Source organism: Haematobia irritans, chromosome 4 (assembly GCF_050003625.1).
Source record: "Haematobia irritans isolate KBUSLIRL chromosome 4, ASM5000362v1, whole genome shotgun sequence".
Lineage (NCBI taxonomy): Eukaryota > Metazoa > Arthropoda > Insecta > Diptera > Muscidae > Haematobia > Haematobia irritans.
The window spans coordinates 149,702,067-149,722,998 of record NC_134400.1 but is presented as its reverse complement, the minus strand read 5'-3'; the positions used below and the strand labels follow the sequence as shown (position 1 = coordinate 149,722,998).

Below are 20,932 nucleotides of genomic sequence, written 5' to 3'. Positions count from 1 at the left end.
ATCAACCAACTATTTTTCTAATCCAAAAATTTTGAATACTATTCTTTGAAATTTGTATCCTTTCTCGAAATCTTCATCTCTGGTTTAATGTTGAAAATTTCACAGTAACTTTATTAAAAATAATTATTTTACTCAATTTATGCATACCATCGGTTTTGGTCGGTGTTTTAACCCTCTAATGCCCAAGCCCGCCTTTAGGCAGGCTTCATTTAATAAGGAAGCTTTTAGTAAAACACACCTTAAGACAACAAAAATGGGGAAATTAAAAAAAAAAAAACTTATTTGAAACTATTCAAGAGAATTTCTACCATATGCTGAACTTTACTGTATAAATTTTTCTTGCTTAGTTCTCTTGCTTTTGTGTCGTTAACATTAAAATTTAATCAGCTGGCAAAAAAATTGGGGCATTAGAGGGTTAAATTATATAGCGGGCAAAACGCTTTTTTCATGACCTTTTTAGATGTTTTTAATCATTCTTATTTTCTACTAAAATATGGTCGAAACTGCGTTTTATCTAACCCTTGCTGCCAGAATAAGGTTTTCAAGATATTTCGAAGCTGAATTTAGACATTAACAATAATTTCCGACGCTTAGTGGACCAGTTTTGTTAAAATAACCAATGAATTCGCCCAAACGTTCTTATTGGAAATTTGTTGACTCTTTTATGGTGTCCTTATCATGTTCTCATCTCATCACAATCATAATATAATATTCCCAACTTATTTTGTATGAAAGAAAAATTAAAACAAGTAAGGAAAGTCTAAAGTCGAGCGGGGGCCGTGTGTCCTGTGTCCTTAGCAATATTACATTCATCTCCTTGCTTCTTAACCAAATCGGAGATTATTGTAAATCGTTTTTCTTTGCTGACTTTTGCCTTAGATGTTTCATTGGCAGCACATTTCTTAGATGTTTCTTCACTTTCTTTATAATCTCTCGATGTGGTTATTGTGGAAGCCGATGTAGGTTGATTGCTGTCCATTTCAGCCTCACGAGTTTTATTCCCCTTTCTTGGACTAATGCGAATGACACGACTAAATTGACGATTATATTCAGCATGCTTGTCCTTTATTTCCAAAGGTGCTGAAATCAACACTGAATCATCAGTTCCAACCTCTACATCCATGTATACTACTGGAGTCTTTTTGAGATTGTTGTCCTGATAAATCATTGACGTCTGAGTGGCCATATTATTGATGCTTTTAGATGGTGTTGTGTTGGAGAATGAGAAAGAATCCTTCAAAGTTTCTTCATCATTTTTTTTCTGAATCCGAATCACTGGAGGAACACGATTCATATCGTTTTCTTTTTGGAGTTTCTACTCTTTCCCCGCTGCAATTTCCATAGCACTTCCATTGACATCGGCTATTGGCTGGACATATATGGATGTTTTTGCAAATAGTTTCGGATGGTTTTGCATTTTCTTTGTTGTGTTTTCTTTCCAAAATTTGCTTACGAAATTCCTTAAATATTCCTTTCTCTTCCAGTTTTTCGGCTTGTGCTTGATTTTCCCGCTTTGCAGCTTCATGAGCTGCTCCTATTTGAAATATGGCCCGGCTACATTCCATCTCATTTCGCCTCCACTTTTCAAATTCTTCCTGTTTTTTTTTTTCGATTCAAACTTTTCCAAGTCTTTGCGTCATGTTTCCTTAACATCACTACGTATTTTCTCAGCAATTTTTTTCGATTGCTCGCGGACCTTTCGAATAAACAATTGGTAAGGACAGTCCTATATTTTGGATTGAATGAAACAAACCTGTAACAAACGCTTTTTCCTCCTCTCTTCTTCAAATTCATTTTATGCATTTTTGCGGTTCAGCAATAATGGATTCTTTGAGCAATGTTTGGAAACAAATTTTCCATTGACTGTAATGTTGACGGACATTATTTCAAGTGCCCGGCGCTGACCAGCTTTGAGCAATTAAATCTAAATTTTGAATGTAGTGGCATTCGGGGCTGCCAATTTCAATCAATGACCGAATTGCCAATTAGCTAAAATGAACATCTTTGCCAATTACCCTAAATGAGCATCCTACTTAAATATAAATTAAGGGCGTCACAAGGTAACTGAATGGGATCGAATCAAAGTTTTACAGTGGTGATTTTCTTCCTTACAGTAATTCCGTATTCTCCGTCCATTCCAAGCAGCAATCAACACACGACTGACGCGCAAAACGAAAATCATGTGTACCTGTTTTTATAAAATTCTTTTCGCTGCAAAAAAATTAAAAAATTAAATGGTCACGAAAACATTGTACATGGTCTTTATGGCCATATAATGGTTCTAGGCATGTCTATACGTAACCTATAGAAATACTTTTTTCTCTGCAAAAAAGTAAAAAAAGTGAATGGTCAGATACATGATTTTTCCCTACCATGTAATGGTCTCAAATTCTATCATTAAAATAATAGAACATGTTTGCGGCATTTGAGAACCATTTAAATGCTTATTGCCAACATATATTTTTCTCCGCACGAAAATTATTTTTACAAAGACAAAATACATGGTATTCGCGATAATTACATACTCTATATAAGCATTAAATGGTTGCGGCAATCATGTCCAAACATGTTTTTTCTGTACGTGTAGTCTATTCCTTTACTGATTTTGTTTTTCATCAAAAAACTTTGCCAACAATGTATTGGGGATTTTTGTGGGGAATTTTAAATTAAATTGGGGATTTTTGGTGATGAAGGCGTTCCATTTTGGGGACAAGAGCCAGGAAAATACTGGCAACACTGGACGGATGTTCACCATTTCAACAGTCTTTACTTATGTCACTTCTTAAGGTGTGATCCGAATTCAGTGTTTTGGATGTGAATTAAAAAAATTTGGATATATTGCCAAATAAAATATTTGAAACAAAACATGTAAGGAAAGTCTAAAGTCGGGCGAGGCCGTTTATATTATACCCTTCATCACTGTGTAGACTAAATTGAAGTTGTGTGTAACATGTGGGTATTCTGGTCATATTTGCCCAAATCGGGATATGTGGGAGCTATATCTTATTCTTAACCGATTTTAACGAAATTTGACACACATTGCCAATATATTAATTATACCCTTAGTGCAAAATTTTAAATAAATCGGAATGAAACTTTGCCCTGCGGTGGTCATGTGAATATAAATTGGGCGTAAATTATATATGGAACCAATTTCAACCATATTTGTGTCATATAAGTGCATATCGAGCGAAAGATATATATGGAAGCTATATCTAAATCTGAAGCGATTTTGACTAACTTTGGCATGTAAAGCTAGAGTACAACTCCCTCTGCAAAATTTCACATAAGTCGGAGTAAAACTTTGGTCATAAGAATGTAAATATATGGTAAGATATATATGGGACTTTAATTCTGAACTGATTTCAGCCATATTTGGCCTTCTTGCCGATACTATTAGTTGTCCTCTTTGTGCAAAATTTGAAGCAAATAAACTTGAAACTCTGGCTTCTGGGGCCATATTAGTAATCTGAACAGATTTTGGTACAAAAATTTTTTTTCTGATTCAATCACGATCCAATTAATTATACCCTCCACCATAGGATGGGGGGTATTATATTAACTTTGTCATTCCGTTTGTAACACATCGAAATATTGATCTAAGACCCGATAAAGTATATATATTCTGGGACGTGGTGAAATTCTGAGTCGATCTGAGCATGTCCGTCCGTCTGTTGAAATCACGCTAACTTCCGAACGAAAAAAGTTATCGACTTGAAACTTGGCACAAGTAGTTGTTATTGATGTAGGTCGGATGGTATTGCAAATGGGCCATATCGGTCCACTTTTACGTATAGCCCCCATATAAACGGACTTGCGAGGCCTCTAAGAGAAGCAAATTTCATCCGATCCGGCTGAAATTTGGTACATGGTGTTAGTATATGGTCTCTAACAACCTTGCAAAAATTGGTTCACATCGGTCCATAATTATATATAGCCCCCATATAAACGGATCCCCCGATTTGGCTTTCAGAGCCTCTACGAGAAACAAATTTCATCCAAACCGGCTGAAATCTGGTACATGATGTTAGTATATGGTCTCGAATGACCATGCAAAAATTGGTCGATATATATATATATATATATATATATATATATATATATATATATATATATATATATATATATATATATATATATATATATATATATATATATATATATATATATATATATATATATATATATATATATATATATATATATATATATATATATATATATATATATATATATATATATATATATATATATATATATATATATATATATATATATATATATATATATATATATATATATATATATATATATGTCTGGAACGTTCGACATCAAAAATTTTCAAAAATTCACAATTTTTTCTAAAAAGGATTTAGCATTTTTTCGGCAAAATTTAAATAATTTGCACTATTTTTTTTAAAACCACCAACATAGAATGGTGACGGGGGTATAATAAGTTTGACATTCCGTTTGTAACACATCGATTTCCGACTATATAAAGTATATATATATTCTTGATCAGGGAGAAATTCTAAGACAATATAGCCTTGTCTATAAGACCAATCTCCCGATTTCACTCATTGGGTTTCTAGTTCTAATTTGCTTAAATAAATGGAAATAAATGGTTCTTATAAATCCAGATTCTGATATAGCCTTCATAGGTAAAATCTTTAGATTTATCCTCGGAAAGTGTACTAGTTGAACTGCTCTATTTCGGAGAATATCTGTCATCAAACCCCCTGAAATTTTACAGGAAACTATAATATTTGATTCATGGTGGTGGGTATTTAAGATTCGGCCCGGCCGAACTTACTGCTGTATACACTTGTTAATTTTTAATCTGTTTTTAACCTATTTGAAACAATAAAATTTTAAATTTCCCATTAATAATATGAAAAAAGCGAGTTATAAAACAATTGACTCAAATGAACTTCCTGTGCAGTTAAAATAAAGAACATCTTTGGGAGGACATTTTTGGAAGTGCTTTTAAAGTTGTGCGTTTAGAAGAACTTCCAATTTTTTTGCTGAGTAGCTTTGTTAATATAGCGCAAATTTAAAATGAAACCCAATAAAGGCACTATATTGAGATCATGTCTGGTGTTTGGTCTAAAATCTGAAGTGTTGTCAAATTAAGGTAAAAAAAAAACAGGAAAAACGTGATATGTTTAAGATTAAATAGGATTTGCTTTCGAACATTCGTTTGTTGTAAGCCCAAAAATGCCACAATTCTATGTCAAACAATTCTACAAATTATTATTCGCCAGACTAGGCACGCACTGCTGGTTTTTGCAGGCGTTTTTCTTTGGGTTTAGTTGTTGGCACGAGCACAAGAAGCCCAGAGGATCAGAACACTTAAAAATCAATTCTACGATCGAAATGATTCCGATGATTTTTTATATCTACTATCTAAAATGAGCCAAACCATTTGAAGTTCTAATATATCTATATAGCAAGGATCATTACTTACAAGTTCTTTTCATCACTGGTAATGGGTTGCGTTTTATATCTATCCTTCATCATATCGCGGCGAATAACGCTAGGTTTTAAAATTTTCGCTCCCATAGCTGGAGTAGCGGCAACTTCTTCTGTTTCTGTATTAGTAACATTTTGGAATGGAGATTCCCAAGATGTATTAACGGCTGATGTTGAGGGGGTGGCAGCACCTGTACTTTGATGTGTAAGAAATTTTTCCATGGACTTTATTCGATCGGCTACCGATATATTCGCTCCCGGTGTTGACGATGTCAAACTGGCCACTAAATCATCTGTATTTTCTTGTGAGGTAGCAATAGCATTAAGAGCAGCTCCCAAGTCTATCACAGGTGTTTGATCTTGACGTTCCAATGAACGTGTACGCCTTTTAAGCATATATGGTGAATTGGTTTCTCGTTCATCGTTCTGTATATCTGCGGCGATTTCGGGTCCACCAATCGAGCGACGCTTTGAAGGCGAGTCCGTTTTCAAAATTGGCCTAACCAAGGGCTCTTGATTTAACGGAGCATTCTCACCATCGGAAAATGGATCAAAATCAAATTCTTCTCGACTCGATTTTCGTGATGTCTTAAGTATGGGTTTGATTTCATGCTCATCCGAGTCCCCCGAGGATTTTTTCTTTAAAATGGGTTTTGGTGGTTTCACACAATCCTCATTGATCGATGTTTCCAATTTGAGTATGGGTTTTATATCATACTCTTCATTGCCTGGTGTATAACTGAGGTCATCGTTGAAAACGGAACTATACATAGGTTCGGTGGCCGATAATTCTGCAGCAGCTAGAATAACCGCTTGTGAGATCGATACGTGCTTAGTGCCCTGGGCACAATCCGAAGGTGTTGAAGTTGAGTCTTTTTTCTTCAATATGCTGTGAGGATGTTGAGATTCACCACCGCTTCCACCACCCATGGCTCCACCCGAAGTGGATGGGCAGCTATCGCTTTTAAAGCTATCATAGCTACTCTGTTTGAGGATTCCATGGGTACCGTGGGTGAAGGAGCAAGCTCCAATATTATTGCCATTGGCTGCAGTTTCTTCCAGCGAATTGCGCCTTGCTGACTTAATGAATATACTGCGCTCATCCGGTGAATGAGAACGTGAATAATAACGGGATTCATCGAGCGACGAGCGTTTCTTGAGAATACCCGATCGCTTTTGTTTCGAAGGAGTATCCATAACACTGGCCGAAAAGGTAACCGGAGAGGCATTGCTCGAGGCAGAGCTAGATTCACAGGCCGACAGATAGTCTTTCTTCTTTAGAATGGACACTATTTGATTGGGTGTCTGACTTAGAGTATTGTTGAGTGGATCATCAGTGCTTTTACGACGCAAAATCGGTGACAGTCTCTGTGGCTCTAGGCTGGATTCGCGTTCTATGCTACGGGCTTTTAGCATTCGTTGAGAACGCAAAATACCACCAAGCCTGGAACGATCCTTGGACTCACCACTATTCTCATCAATATGTTCCAAGGGTTCCGGTTCATAGTAGATACATTCCTCCTGATGAAACGTGGCATGTTTCCCGGCGGTGGCAGAACTTGGATTCACTTCAGATTCTTCACGCTCTTGACTGCATCGCAGACGTTTCATGCTATTTGTGAGATCAGCAATGGCACTCTCCGGCTTCTCTGATCCCTCATTGGCAATTTCGGCAATCTTTATAATTTCGGCTAGATCACTTCGGGTACGTTCATTCATTTTGCGATTCACCTCATCGGTGCGTTGTTTTCGTAGCTCACCCAAGGCTACGGTGTCAGAACGGCGACTAACCTTCGCCAAGTTTTGCGGTTTGTTGGTGCCACTGCTACTGGTGGAAGTGGACGGAGTTTCTTTCATGATTTGTTTGGGACTGGCTGTTTGGGCCCGACGACGATTAGCCATTGCATTAGCGGTGGAAGTTTGATCAAGACCTCTTCGAGCCATTTCCAAATGATACGAGAGATCGTTACGAATGGCAGGTTTGGGCGGCGATATAGCCCGTGTTTTCGAGGGTGAGGCAATTAATTCCTTTACGGCTGCAGCAGCATCTTCGGTAGGTAATAAAGTTCTGGCCATGCCCAATTCACGACGCCTCCGTCGGCGTGCGGCGGCTTCATCTGCAAAAAAGAAGATATTTGCTTAGAATTGGCTTCATGTGGTCAATGCCTATTGGGAAAGTCTTTGAGTAGAAAAAATAACGTTCATATGTACATACATGCAACACCATCACAAATTCCATAGAAATCACATCGAAAACATATATATTTCACACTCACCACATCCTGGGTTAGTATTAGACATGAGACATTATTTTTAGGGCCATTGCTATGGGAGAGTGTGAATGATTTTAAATGGAAATGTCTAAAAACAATGCTGGGTGATTTTGAAGTTTGCATTTCTTTTTCGAATAGCCCAATGGAATTCTTTCTTTTGTATTGAAGAGTTTTCCTCAAAGCCAGTCGCCCAAAGACTAAAACTTACTAAAATGGGGAAATGTTGTCATACCAATCAAACCAGTCAATTTGATTATGGAGAATAAGCACAATTAAAATATACTTTGATTTTTGTTTTTGTTTTTTTTTTTTGCAAATTGGTTGCATGTTTATCTACATTCGATTGTCTTGACTACTATCTTGGAGCTTGGGAGGTTTTTTTGTTTTGTTTAGGGTGGGCGTTATCCAATTAAATTTATGGTTAAATAATTGAGTTAAGCCAAGCGTTAAGACATAATATTTGTTAATTTTTTTTCTACATTTTGGTTCATGCTCTTTCGATTCCATAGCTAGGGAAATTAAACTGGTAACACCCATTTGGTTTGCAATGTAAAATCTTGTAGGCTGCTTTTCAGTTCATATATCTATCCATGGTGATATAATGCGCTTCACTTAGGACAATGATGGTGATTGTTGTCTTTCAGCAAATCACCCATGACATGAGGAATTTTGAATATTTCTGCTAATGTTGGTTTAATATACATTTCAGTTTTCATTCCAATGGTTGTTGCCCATAGCTAAATCATATATCAGTCAACCGTAAAGTATGAATTTTGTAATTTGTCATTGGAAAGGCAAATCAGATGAAAAACATTATGCACAAAAACTAATTATTAAAATTTAAAATTTAAGTTCTAACTACAAGTCCGCAATGGTGATTCTTGGTAATGGATTACGTTGTGAAAAGTGAAAGGTTGCTATATATGTATGTGTCCTTAACCGGGCCACACTCTACGGGAAATTTATGCAAATTGCCACAGACGGACTTAAATACAGGACTGATACCGGCGATTCACTTTGTCGCAATTTTTAAATAGTCAGATAATTTATTATGTTTTTTTTTATTTCTGGTGTAATTCGGATGCTCAAACTTAACTTTTCTTGTAACAAAATTATGATGTTTTCGTCCCCAAAAATCCCCAATCTAAAATTAAATTCCCCACAAAAATGCCCAATACATTTTTGACAAGATTTTTTATTTTTATTTTTTAAAGCAAAAGACTCTGCTGTAGAAAATCAGTAATAAATTAATTTAATTATAATTTTGTCAAATCAAGCAAGCTGTAATAATATCAAGATTTCGAACCACAACACCAAGAGACTGGTGATCGTCTTCAAATGCTCGAGATATGAAAATGGGAGTTCGGTCATCTTGTATTTATGAACGAAACTTTACTTCTAAATATTCAAGTAGTAATATCGGGTGCTAGACACGTTGCCAAAATTGGTAGAATTCTACAAGAAATGGTAGATTTTGAGGAAATTTTCTATATAGAAATACAATTTTGATAAAGTTTTCTCCATAGGAATAACATTTGTACAAAATATTCTATAGAAATAAATTTAAGACAAAATATTCTATACAAATAAAATGTTGACACAATTTTCTATAGAAATAAAATTTTCTAAAGAAATATTTTGACAAAATTTTCTATAAAAATAAAATTTTGACAAAATTTTCTATAGAAATAAAAGTTTGACAAAATTTTCTACAGAAATAAAATTTTGACAAAATTTTGTAAGAAATACAATTTTGACAAAATTTTCTATAGAAATAACATTTTGACAATATTTTTTATAGAAATAGAATTTTGACGAAATTATATTTCTATAGAAGTAAAATTTTGACAAAATTTTCTACAGAAATAAAATTTTGACAAGATTTTCTAAACAATAAAATTTTGACAAAATTTTTTAAGATATAAAATTTTGACAAAATTTTCTATAGAAATAAAATTTTGATAAAATTTTCTAAAGAAATAAAATTTTGACAAAATTTTCTATAGAAATAAAATTTTGATAAAATGTTGACAAACTTTTTTATAGAAATAAAATTTTCATAAAATTTTCTAAAGAAATAATACCTTGACAAAATTTTCTATAAAAATACAATTTTGACAAAATTTTCTATAAAAATAAAATTGTGACAAAATTTTCTATAGAAATAAAATTTGGACAAAATTTTCTATACAAATAAAATTTTACAAAATTTTCTATACAAATAACATTTTCATAAAGATTTCTAAAGAAATAAGATTTTGACAAAATTTTCTATAAAAATAAAATTTTACCAAAATTTTCTATAAGAATAAAATGTTGACAACATTTTCAATAGAAATAAACATTTTACAAAATTTTCTATAGAAATAAAATGTTCGCAAAGTTTTCTATAGAAATAAAATGTTCACAAAGTTTGAAGAAATGAAATTTTGACAATATTTTCTATAGAAATAAAATTTTGACAAAAATTTTTATAGAAATAAAATTTTGAAAAAATTTTCTATAGAAATAAAATTTTGACAAAATTTTCTATAAAAAAAATTTACAAAATTTTCTATAGAAATAAAAATTTAACAAAATATCCTATAGAAATAAAATTTTGATAAAATTTTCTATAAAAATACAATTTTGACAACATTTTCTATAAAAATAAAATTTTGACAAAATTTTCTATAGAAATAAAATTTTGACAAAACTTTCTATAGAAATAAAATTTTGACAAAATTTTCTATAGAAATAAAATTTTTGACAAAAATTTCTATAGAAATAAAATTTTAACAAAATTTTCTATAAAAATAAAATGTTGACAAAATTTTCTATAAAAATAAAATTTTAACAAAAGTTTCTATAGAAATAAAATTTTGACAAAATTTTCTACAGAAATAAAATTTTGACAAAATTTTCTATAGAAACAAAATTTTGACAAAATTTTCTATAGAAATAAAATTTTCATAAAATTTTCTTAAGAAATAAGATTTTAACAAAATTTTCTATAAAAATAAAATTTTGACAAAATTTTCTATAGAAATAACATTTTGACAAAAATTTCTATAGAAATAAAATTTTAACAAAATTTTCTATAAAAATAAAATGTTGACAAAATGTTCAATAGAAATAAAATTTTGACAAAATTTTCTATAGAAATAAAATTTTGACAAAGTTTTCATAAAATTTTCTAAAGAAATAAGATTTTGACAAAATTCTCTATAAAACTAAAGTTTTGACCAAATTTTCTATAGACATAAAATTTTTGACAAACATTTCTATAGAAATAAAATTTTAACAAAATTTTCTATAAAAATAAAATGTTGACAAAATTTTCAATAGAAATAAAAATTTCACAAAATTTTCTATAGAAATAAGATTTTCTCAAAGTTTTCTAAAGACATGAAATTTTTACAATATTTTCTATAGAAATAAAATTTTGACAAAATTTTCTATAGAAATAAAATGTTGACAACATTTTCTAAGAAATAAAATTTTAACAAAATTTTCTATAGAAATAAAATTTTAACAAAATTTCCTATAGAAATAAAGTTTTAACAAAATTTCCAATATTTTGCATGGTGGTTAGAGGGCAGATACGGAAACCGTATGTAGAAATCGAATGAAGTCGGTTTTTTGTGAAAAATTTGGTTTTTGAGTTTTGGACATTTTGACAACTTTTTAAAGTAGACTTTCCGACTTAATAAATTGTTTAAGCTGCAGTCCCTTTTAAACTAATTTTTAGAATAAATAAATCTATTGAAACGTTAGAAATATTTGGGATATTAATTTGAATCAAATGTTGACTTTACGAATTTTGGAAAGTTATAAAAAGTCGATTTATCCACTTTTAAAGCTAATAAAAAACTCTACTTTCCGACTCACAATACGAGCATCAAAATCGAAACTCAATTATGACCTAGGGATTCTAATCAGAATCAAAAAGAAAGATTAAAAACTTTGGATCGATGTAAATGTTTAGGTATGTATCTCTTTGAAACCGAATATTAAAATAAACGATATCGTCTGCAGATACTCTAATAGTTACCATAGAAACTTTTATCCAATATCGGATTTTTACGTTTTCGAGTTTTTCAAAATTTTGAAAATAAATGATATCGTTCATAGTTACTTGCAGAGTTACCATAATAATATTTGCAAGAAATTTACACAAAAAATCTACCAAATTAAAAAAAATATATATTTTGAAGTTTGGTTCAATCAAACTTTTGGTTAGTGTGAAAAAATAATGTTTTATCTTTTTTTTCAATATTTGCAATATTATATATTATTTTAAATGTTTTACTGATTTTACTTTGCACCAACAAGGGAAATTACTACAACAAAAAGGATAACTTACTCACATATATCTATAGAAACTTTTCTCAAACTTTTATTTCTATGGAAATTTTTCTCAAAATTTTATTTCTATAGAAAATTTTGTCAAAATTTTATTTCTATAGAAAATTTTGTCAAAATTTTATTTCTATAGAAAATTTTGTCAACATTTTATTTCTACAGAAAATTTTGTCAAAATTTTATTTCTATAGAAAATTTTGTCAACATTTTATTTCTATAGAAAATTTTGTCAAAATTTTATTTCTATAGAAAACTTTGTCAAAATTTTCATTCTATGGAAGTTTTTCTCAAAATTGTATTTCTGTAGAAAAAATTGTCAAAATTTTTTATATCTATAGAAAATTTTGTCAAAATTTTATTTCTATAGAAAATTTTGTGAAAATTTTATTTCTATAGAAAATTTTGTAAAAATTTTATTTCTACAGAAAATTTTGTCAAAATTTTATTTCCACAGAAAATTTTGTCAAAATTTTATTTCTACAGAAAATTTTGTCAAAATTGTATTTCTATAGAAAATTTTGTCAAAATTTTATTTCTATAGAAAATTTTGTCAAAACTTTATTTCTTTAGAAAATTTTGTCAAAACTTTATTTCTATGGAAGTTTTTGTCAAAATTTTATTTCTATAGAAAAATTTTGTCAAAATTTTATTTCTATAGAAAAATTTGTCAAAATTTTATTTCTATAGAAAAATTTTGTCAAAATTTTATTTCTATAGAAAATTTTGTCAAATTTTTATTTTTATAGAAAATCTTGTCAAAATTTTATTTCTATAGAAAATTTCGTGAAATTTTATTTCTTAGAAAATTTCGTGAAAATTTTATTTCTATAGAAAAATTTTGTCAAAATTGTATTTCTGTAGAAAAATTTGTCAACATTTTACTTCTATAGAAAAATTTTGTCAAAATTGTATTTCTATAGAAAATTTTGTCAAATTTTTATTTTTATAGAAAATCTTGTCAAAATTTTATTTCTATAGAAACATTTTGTCATAATTTTATTTCTATAGAAAATTTTGTCAAAATTTTATTTCTATAGAAAATTTTGTGAAAATTTTATTTCTATAGAAAATTTCGTGAAAATTTTATTTCTATGGAAAAATTTTGTCAAAATTTTATTTCTATAGAAACTTTTGTCAAAATTTTATTTCTATAGAAAATTTTGTCAAAATTTAATTTCTATAGAAAATGTTGTTAAAATTTTATTTGTATAGAAAATGTCAAAATTTTAGTTCTATAGCAAATATTTTAATACTTTTATTTCTACAGAAAATTTATCAAAATTTTATTTCTATAGAATATTTTCTAAACATTTTATTTCTATAGTAAATTTTCTTAAAATTTTATTTCTATAGAAAATTTCTTCAAAATATTATTTCTATAGAAAAAATTATTTCTATAAATTTTTTGTCAAAATATTAAGAATTCTACCAATACGCCAAAATGTAAAAATTCTAACATCTTTGTAAGGATTCTACCAATTATGGCAACCGAGATCACATTCCATTTTTTAATCAAATGTTTTCTTTTCGACTTTTTAGTTAAAAGACGATTTTGATCACATGAAAGATCGGCTATTTTTGAATCAATTTTCTAAAATATCAAAAATCGATTCGTCGTATTTGAAGATTACAAGGTCACACAAAGCCGATAAGGCAAATTTTAAGATTATTTCAATATGTATCGCTTGTTCGATCGACCGATGGTCACTGTTTTGCATTTCAACTATAAAATACTGTTATGGTCCGTTTGTTATCTTCCAATTAGTACCTAACCGGAGGATAAACCACAATGCATTGAACCAGCTTTCCCTTCGAGTTACTAGAGATAGTTGACCCTTTACCAATTACTCTAATAGTCCGTTGCTGTAGAATAATATCCTTTCCAGATAAGTCCTGCGTTAACTTACCACTATCTGGAATAGCTTCTTCGGTTTGTGAACGATTCAAATTTGATTTACGTTTCGATGATTTATCGCGCTCTTCCAGACGACGTGGCGAACGATCATTCTAAATTTTTGCAAAATAAAAAAAATCATTAGCTTCAATAGCAACGAAAGTATTTGATGTACTTACATTTCGACTTCTATGCACTGGACTCAATTCCAAGGATGGCTGATCATTACTGGGTGCCAAACTAGAAGATGATGACCTTCTGGTGTCATTGTGCATAGTTGAACAACGCGGACGCAGTAACGAGCCATCTATGGGCAAATCATGAATTTCCATAAAATCATCATCAATGTCATCCACCAAAACAGTGGCGGGTGCTATAGGAGAAGATGCCGTTGCTATTGTTGGTGATGGCTGTTGGCCATTACTTTGCTGTTTCCGTGGTGATTTAGGTGATGGGGGAACTTTTACAGTACATTCTACTGATGGTGTGATTTTGGAGTGTTTCGGAGATTTGGGTGAATTGGCATTGGAGCGCATACTATTCGCTCTAGATGCAGTGCAATGCATTTCATTCAAATTCTGTTTCATTGACACCGAAACAGAGGGTATCAATTTCTTTGAACGGCCACTGGGCGAAGAACAACTGGAAGAGGACGATGGCATTGGGGCTTTTGTGTTTTCACCCTCTGAACTTATGGGAGACTTGTTGCTAGATTGATTATTATCACAGGAAGAATTTGGTCGTTGAGCTGGACTCTTGGGTGATGTGGGAGAGGTATGAAGTTGTTGTTGCTGTCTATTTTCTTCGCCTTTTTTCTTATCTATGATAATGAATGAATGGGAGACAAAAAAGAGAGAGAGGAAAGGGAAAATGCGGTTAGTGTTAGTTACTGATTGTTAGAAGCATATGATCATGAATCTAAGGGGGAAATTATTTTAAAATTAAATTAGGATTATTCGCAACAACAAAACAACAACAGGGTATTTGTTAGTAGTTAAAGCAAGGAACTGCCTGCCAAAATTGTTGAACATATAAAACTCGCTTAATGGGATATTCAAAAATATAATTATGTTGAAAGACTTCTTCAATTGAAAAATATGTACAAATAAATACTAAGAAATGTTTTAGCATTCTTTCCGCCGTTTTGAAGGCCTCCATAAACATACAAGTGTAGAATTTATGAACATGATGCATTAAATGAAATTAAAGTGTTAAATTTAATTTTACCCTGATATTAGGATTTTTCCTGGGATCCCGTTCTTGGGAATTCCCGAGATTTTACCATCTCAGAAAAAAATACTTCAGCAGTAAGAGTTTAGCTGTGCTTTTTGGTATACAATAAAGTAGGCAGTGCATCCACACTGCATGTATCGGTGGCAATAACGTGAACGAGTAATCAAACTAGAGTACATGGACGAAAAAGACTGTTTTTCATATGTTTGGGTGTAAACATTATATGTTTGGAACTAAACTTTTTTAACACAATATTTTTAAGTGCAAGTATATAATGTTCCGTGTATGTTGTGTTCTATATCATTAAAAGTTATCTTTTTTCTGTTTTCTCATATTTTTGAATATACTTTTTTATTTCATATTCTTTTTATTTCTTTTGCTCTATGAAAATCTTTGTTTGATTTGTATAATATTGTTTTTTTTTTTTTTATTTTAATTTAATTTAACTTTATTTGTATTTTTTTTTTTGTGAATAGTACTGCTGAAATGTCTTTAAGAAATGATAGTCTCAATCGCCAAAGTCAATTAATAAATTTATTGATCTAATTCATTTTTGTGATTGATTAATTGGAAAAATTTCGGTGATATTTTTTTCTATGCTGTTGCTTTTAGGGATTTTGGGGTCTCATAGACTTTACATTTATGTTGAAATGTTGAGCAGTAAGGCTTTGGGGAAAAAAAAACAAGTATATACGGCTATTAAAGACGGTCATCCACAATTATATTGCTTGGGTTGCGGCCGATGCGATGCGGGATATATAGTAGACAAAAGAAAGGTTGATTAAATACGTATATATTCAGTTCTTGACCAGTATATAGGGAAGTGCGGTAATTATAGAGCCAGAATTGAAATATGGGGGTCGCTTTATTGGGGGGCTATATACAATTATGAACACGAGTCTACCAAAAATGGCAGTTTTTTTTTAATGTTTGGTGGAATTCTTAATGTTTTGGAAGATTTTGCAAAATATTCCGAAATACTCCAACTATGAACTACTTCATAAATTTTCTATAGAAATAACATTTTGACAAAATTTTCTACAGAAATAAAATTCTGACAAAATTTTCTATAGAAATAAATTTTTGACAAAATTTTCTATAGAAATTATATTTTGACAAAATTTCCTAAAGACATAAAATGTTGAAAAAAAAAATTGCTATAGAAATATACAATTTTGACAAAATTTTCTATGGCAATAACATTTTGGTAGATTATTCTTGGCTCGAGTGGCAATCGTGATTTTTCTGTGATTGGGGATCGGTTTATTTGGGGGTTATATATAATTATGAACCGATATGGACCACTTTTTGCATGGTTGTTAGAGACCATATACTAACACCACGTACCAAATTTCAACCGGATCGGATGAAATTTGCTTCTCGTAGAGGCTCCGCAACCCAAATCTGCGGATCGGTTTATATTAGAGCTATATATAATTATGGACCGATATGGACCAATTTTTGCATGGTTCTTAGAGACCATATACCAACACCATGTACCAAATTTCAACCGGATCGGATGAAATTTGCTTCTCTGAGAGGCTCCGCAAGCCAAATCTGGGGTTCGGTTTATATGTGGGCTATACGTAAATGTGGTCCGATAAGGTCCATTTGCAATACCATCCGACCTACATTAATAACAACTACTTATGCCAAGTTTCAAGTCGACAGCTTGTATCGTTCGGAAGTTAGCGTGATTTCAACAGACGGACGGACATGCTTAGATCGACTCAGAATTTCACCACGACCCAGAATATGTATACTTTATGGGGTCTTAGAGCAATATTTCGATGTGTTACAAACAGAATGACAAAGTTAGATTCTTTTCCACAAAAGATGCCCGAAGATAGCATTAATTTTTTATTGTTTGAATGTCAGATAAATCGGCGTTTGTACACCCTAACAAAGTGAACCCGCCATGAAAGAAAATGTAGGTTTATTTTAGAAAAATTTAACTAAAATAGTTTTCTAATTGCAAAATGTTAGTTTATACTTTTCGTCAAATTGAAGAAAATTTATTAAAAATAATAAAAATTCTTTAGTTGTTTGAGAAAAAATAGCACAGAATAGCACCCTATTGATTTTGAAAGAAATCTACTAACACGAATTTCAGACTGTATCACCTATTTTTATACACTAAACCACATAGTGGTCAGGGTATAATAAGTTTGATCGGCCAAAAAATGTGCCTACCAGAAATATTGATTTTAGACCCCATAAAATATATACCAATCGACTCAGAATCACCTCCTGAGTCGATCTAGCGCTTGGTGTCCGTCCGTCCGTACGTCCGTCTGTCCGTGTATTTGTTGTTCACAGGATTCCGGTCGCAATTATTAACCGATTTTGATGAAATTTGGTACAGGGAGGTTTTTGGGCACAAGGAACGAACGGTATTGAATTTGGAAGAAATCGGATCAAATTTAGATATAGCTCCCATATATATATGTATTGCCCGATTTCGACAAATGGGGTCACGTTGCGCGTTTTTTTTTCCAACGGATCGTCACCAAATTTGGCAAAAGGTAATATATCGCCCTTCAAGTCTGCAAAATTTCAACCAAATCGGTTCAGATTTAGATATAGCTCTCATATATATGTATCGCCCGAATTTCTCAAATTTGGCCACAAAACCTTTATTTATCAACCGATCTTACCCAAATTTGGCTAAATGTAGTCTTCTATAGCTCTAACTATATGTGCAAAAAATCATTGAAATCGGTCCAGATTTAGCTATAGCTCCCATATATATGTACCGCCCGATTTTTCTAAATTTGGCCATAAAACCCTTATTTATCAACCGATCTTACCCAAATTTGGCTAAATGTAGTCTTCTACAGCACTAACTATATGTGCAAAAAATCATCGAAATCGGTTCAGGTTTAGATATAGCTCCCATATATATATATGTATAACCCGATTTTCCCAAATTTGGCCATAGATCCCTTATTTATTAACCGATCTTACTAAAAGTTGGCTAGATCCAGGCCTCTATAGTACTAACTATATGTGCAAAATTTCATCGAAATCGGTTCAGATGTAGATATAGCTCACATATATGTATCACCCGATTTTGAAAAATTCGCCCCTAATAACCTTATGTTTGACAATACAGGCCTTATTTCTTAACTGATCTTACTCAAATCTTGCACAAGGTAACCTTTTGTGGTATTAATTAAAACTGCAAAATATTATGCAAATTGGTTCAGATTTAGATATAGCTTCCATATATATGTATAGCCCGAATTTCCCAAATTTGGCCATAGTACTCTTATTTATTAACCAATGTTACTCAAATTTCAAATTTTGATGTACTAACCGATCGTACTTATACGTACTTGTAGCTCTTACATAAGAATATTGCTCGATTTTTACAAATTTGTATTTATTACCCACACTAATTTAACGATTTTCTCTTTTTTAATAATGGGCTCAATATTAGTGGCATACTAACTCCGTAAGTGCAATATCAACACAGTCAGTGTTGCTAGAAGTAGGGGAAATTCCCTATATGTAGGGTTTTTCTAATATTTAGCGTCTTGTAGGAACGTAGGGCCACAATATAGGACATTTTCACTCAACACAATTTGCAATAATTTTTACATTTTGGTGGCTCTAGAGGAGGAAATTAGAAGCCGGCAAGGCTTGATCTTTAACAAGGTGTGGTAAACTTTATTCATGTAGAAAATTTTGTCAACATTTTATTTCTATAGAACATTTTGTCAAAATTGTATTTCTATAGATGTTTTTTTTTCTAAATATTATTTTTATAAAAAAATTTCTCAAAATTTTATTTCTGTGGAATTTTTTCTCAAAATTTTATTTCTATAGAATTTATTGCCAAAATTTTATTTCTAGAGAAAAATTTCTCACAAAAATTTGTTTATAGAAACTTTTTCCAAAATTTTATTTTTATAGAGATTTAACAAAAAAGATTACTAATTTGGGTAGAATTCTACCAACTGTGGCAACCGTGGTGGTAATACAAATGTATATTCTAAGTTATATACGTTGCATATTCATGTTTTAAGATAATAAAGTACTTAGAACCATTTTTGTTTTGTAATTTTTTTTAAATTTAACGAAAAATATAGTAGGGAAAATTGTTTGGGAATGTATGGGAAAGTAGGGAACTTTTTTGTCCTTGTAGGGTAAACCGAACATTTTCCTTGGCAACGTTGACTATGAGCAATAGTCAGATTGACACAAAGCACCCATAGACATGTACCCCTTATTTTTCTTATATATGCAATTACGGTTTATCTCCCAGACCTATATGTTATCCCCCAAAAGCTTATGATTACTAATTCTGTAATGGTGGTTTAGGGTATGATATAGTCGGCCCCGCCCGACTTTCTACTTTACTTACTTGTTAATAATCACCTCGGTTCAGATTTTCTATACAGTTGATATCGGTTCAGATTTATATATGTCTTTCGCCCGATATGCATTTATTATATGGCCCCAGAAGCCAGAGTTTTGGTCTGATTTATGTGGAACTTTTCATAGGAAGTAGAATTAACGTTCTTCGTTATAACGAATAGTTATAATAGAAACAATTTCGTTATATCAACGAAATGTGTCGTTAAAAGTCAGCCAATGAAACAATACGTTAATACAACGAATTTGTTCGTTAATATAACGTAACTTTTCGTACTATTAACGAATATTTTCATTGTAACAATGAAAATTTTTCGTTGGCTGACTTTTAATGATATTTTCTGTGTGTGTATACATGCGAATTTTAGTTGCCATCGGTTGATAATTAGATATACTTCCCATATATATATCTTTCATCCTATTTGCACTCGTATGACAACAGAGGTCAAAGTTGTAATTCGATTTACGTGAAATTTTATGCATGTAAGATTTGGTTGAAATCGGGTTTCGATATAGCTTCCATATATATATTTTTCTGATTTGGCCAAAAATGGGCTGAATATCCACATTTACCGTATAAAATCGCCACTGCTAAGTCGTTGTAAAAATGACTCCAACTTGCCTATATTTCTAATACGTATCTATCAACATTGGTTCAGATTTAAATACTTCCGATACATTTTTACTAATATTGTATTCCACCCCAGAACATTAGCCGCCTTAAATTTTAAGTCTATAGATTTTTAGACGTCTAACAAATTTTATCCAGATCGATGTATATGGGAACATATTTGACGGAGTTGTGGGTGAGAGCAATGAGTGTCAAAAAATCATCGTTAATTGAATTAATCGTGAAATGCAATTTAGTTAAATTTTCGAACGAGATAGTTAACCCTCTAATGCCCAAGCCCGCCTCTAGGCGGTCTTCATATAATAAGGAAGCTTTTAGTAAAACACACCTTAAGACAACAAAAATGGGCAAAATAAAAAGAAAACTTATTTGATACTATTCAAGAGGCTTTGCAGCATATGCTGAATTTTACGGTATAGATTTTTCTTGCTTAGTTCTCTTGCTTTTGGGCCGTTGACATTGAAAATGTAATCAGCTGGCAAAAAAATTGGGGCATTAGATGGTTAATTTTCTTTTTATGGGAAAATATTGATGAAATTTTTTATGTGTTAAAAAATAAAATAAAATTCTTAATTTTAAAATATTTACTAACGGGAAAGTAGATTTTTTTTTGGAACGATGCCCTTTTTTCTGTGGACACCAGTAATTAAAGGATTAATTGCAATTGCTTTAACGATAATATCAATCACTGATATCGAATTGAAC

At 31.3% G+C, this 20,932-nt stretch overlaps 1 protein-coding gene across 17 annotated transcripts in view; it reads right to left on the bottom strand.

Moving 5' to 3' along the window:
* Svil (Supervillin) overlaps window positions 1–20,932 on the bottom strand; it is a 1,072,938-nt gene that overhangs the window by 410,627 nt on the left and 641,379 nt on the right. For 16 of the 17 annotated variants that reach the window (XM_075304572.1, XM_075304568.1, XM_075304567.1 and 13 more), the window contains 3 exons: window positions 14,163–14,803; window positions 13,997–14,096; window positions 5,468–7,589 (listed from right to left, as the gene is read on the bottom strand). In XM_075304572.1, coding sequence (XP_075160687.1) covers window positions 5,468–7,589; window positions 13,997–14,096; window positions 14,163–14,803 — 2,863 coding nt within the window. The remainder of the gene's footprint in view (window positions 1–5,467; window positions 7,590–13,996; window positions 14,097–14,162; window positions 14,804–20,932) is intronic. The other variant, XM_075304575.1, reaches the window with a different exon arrangement.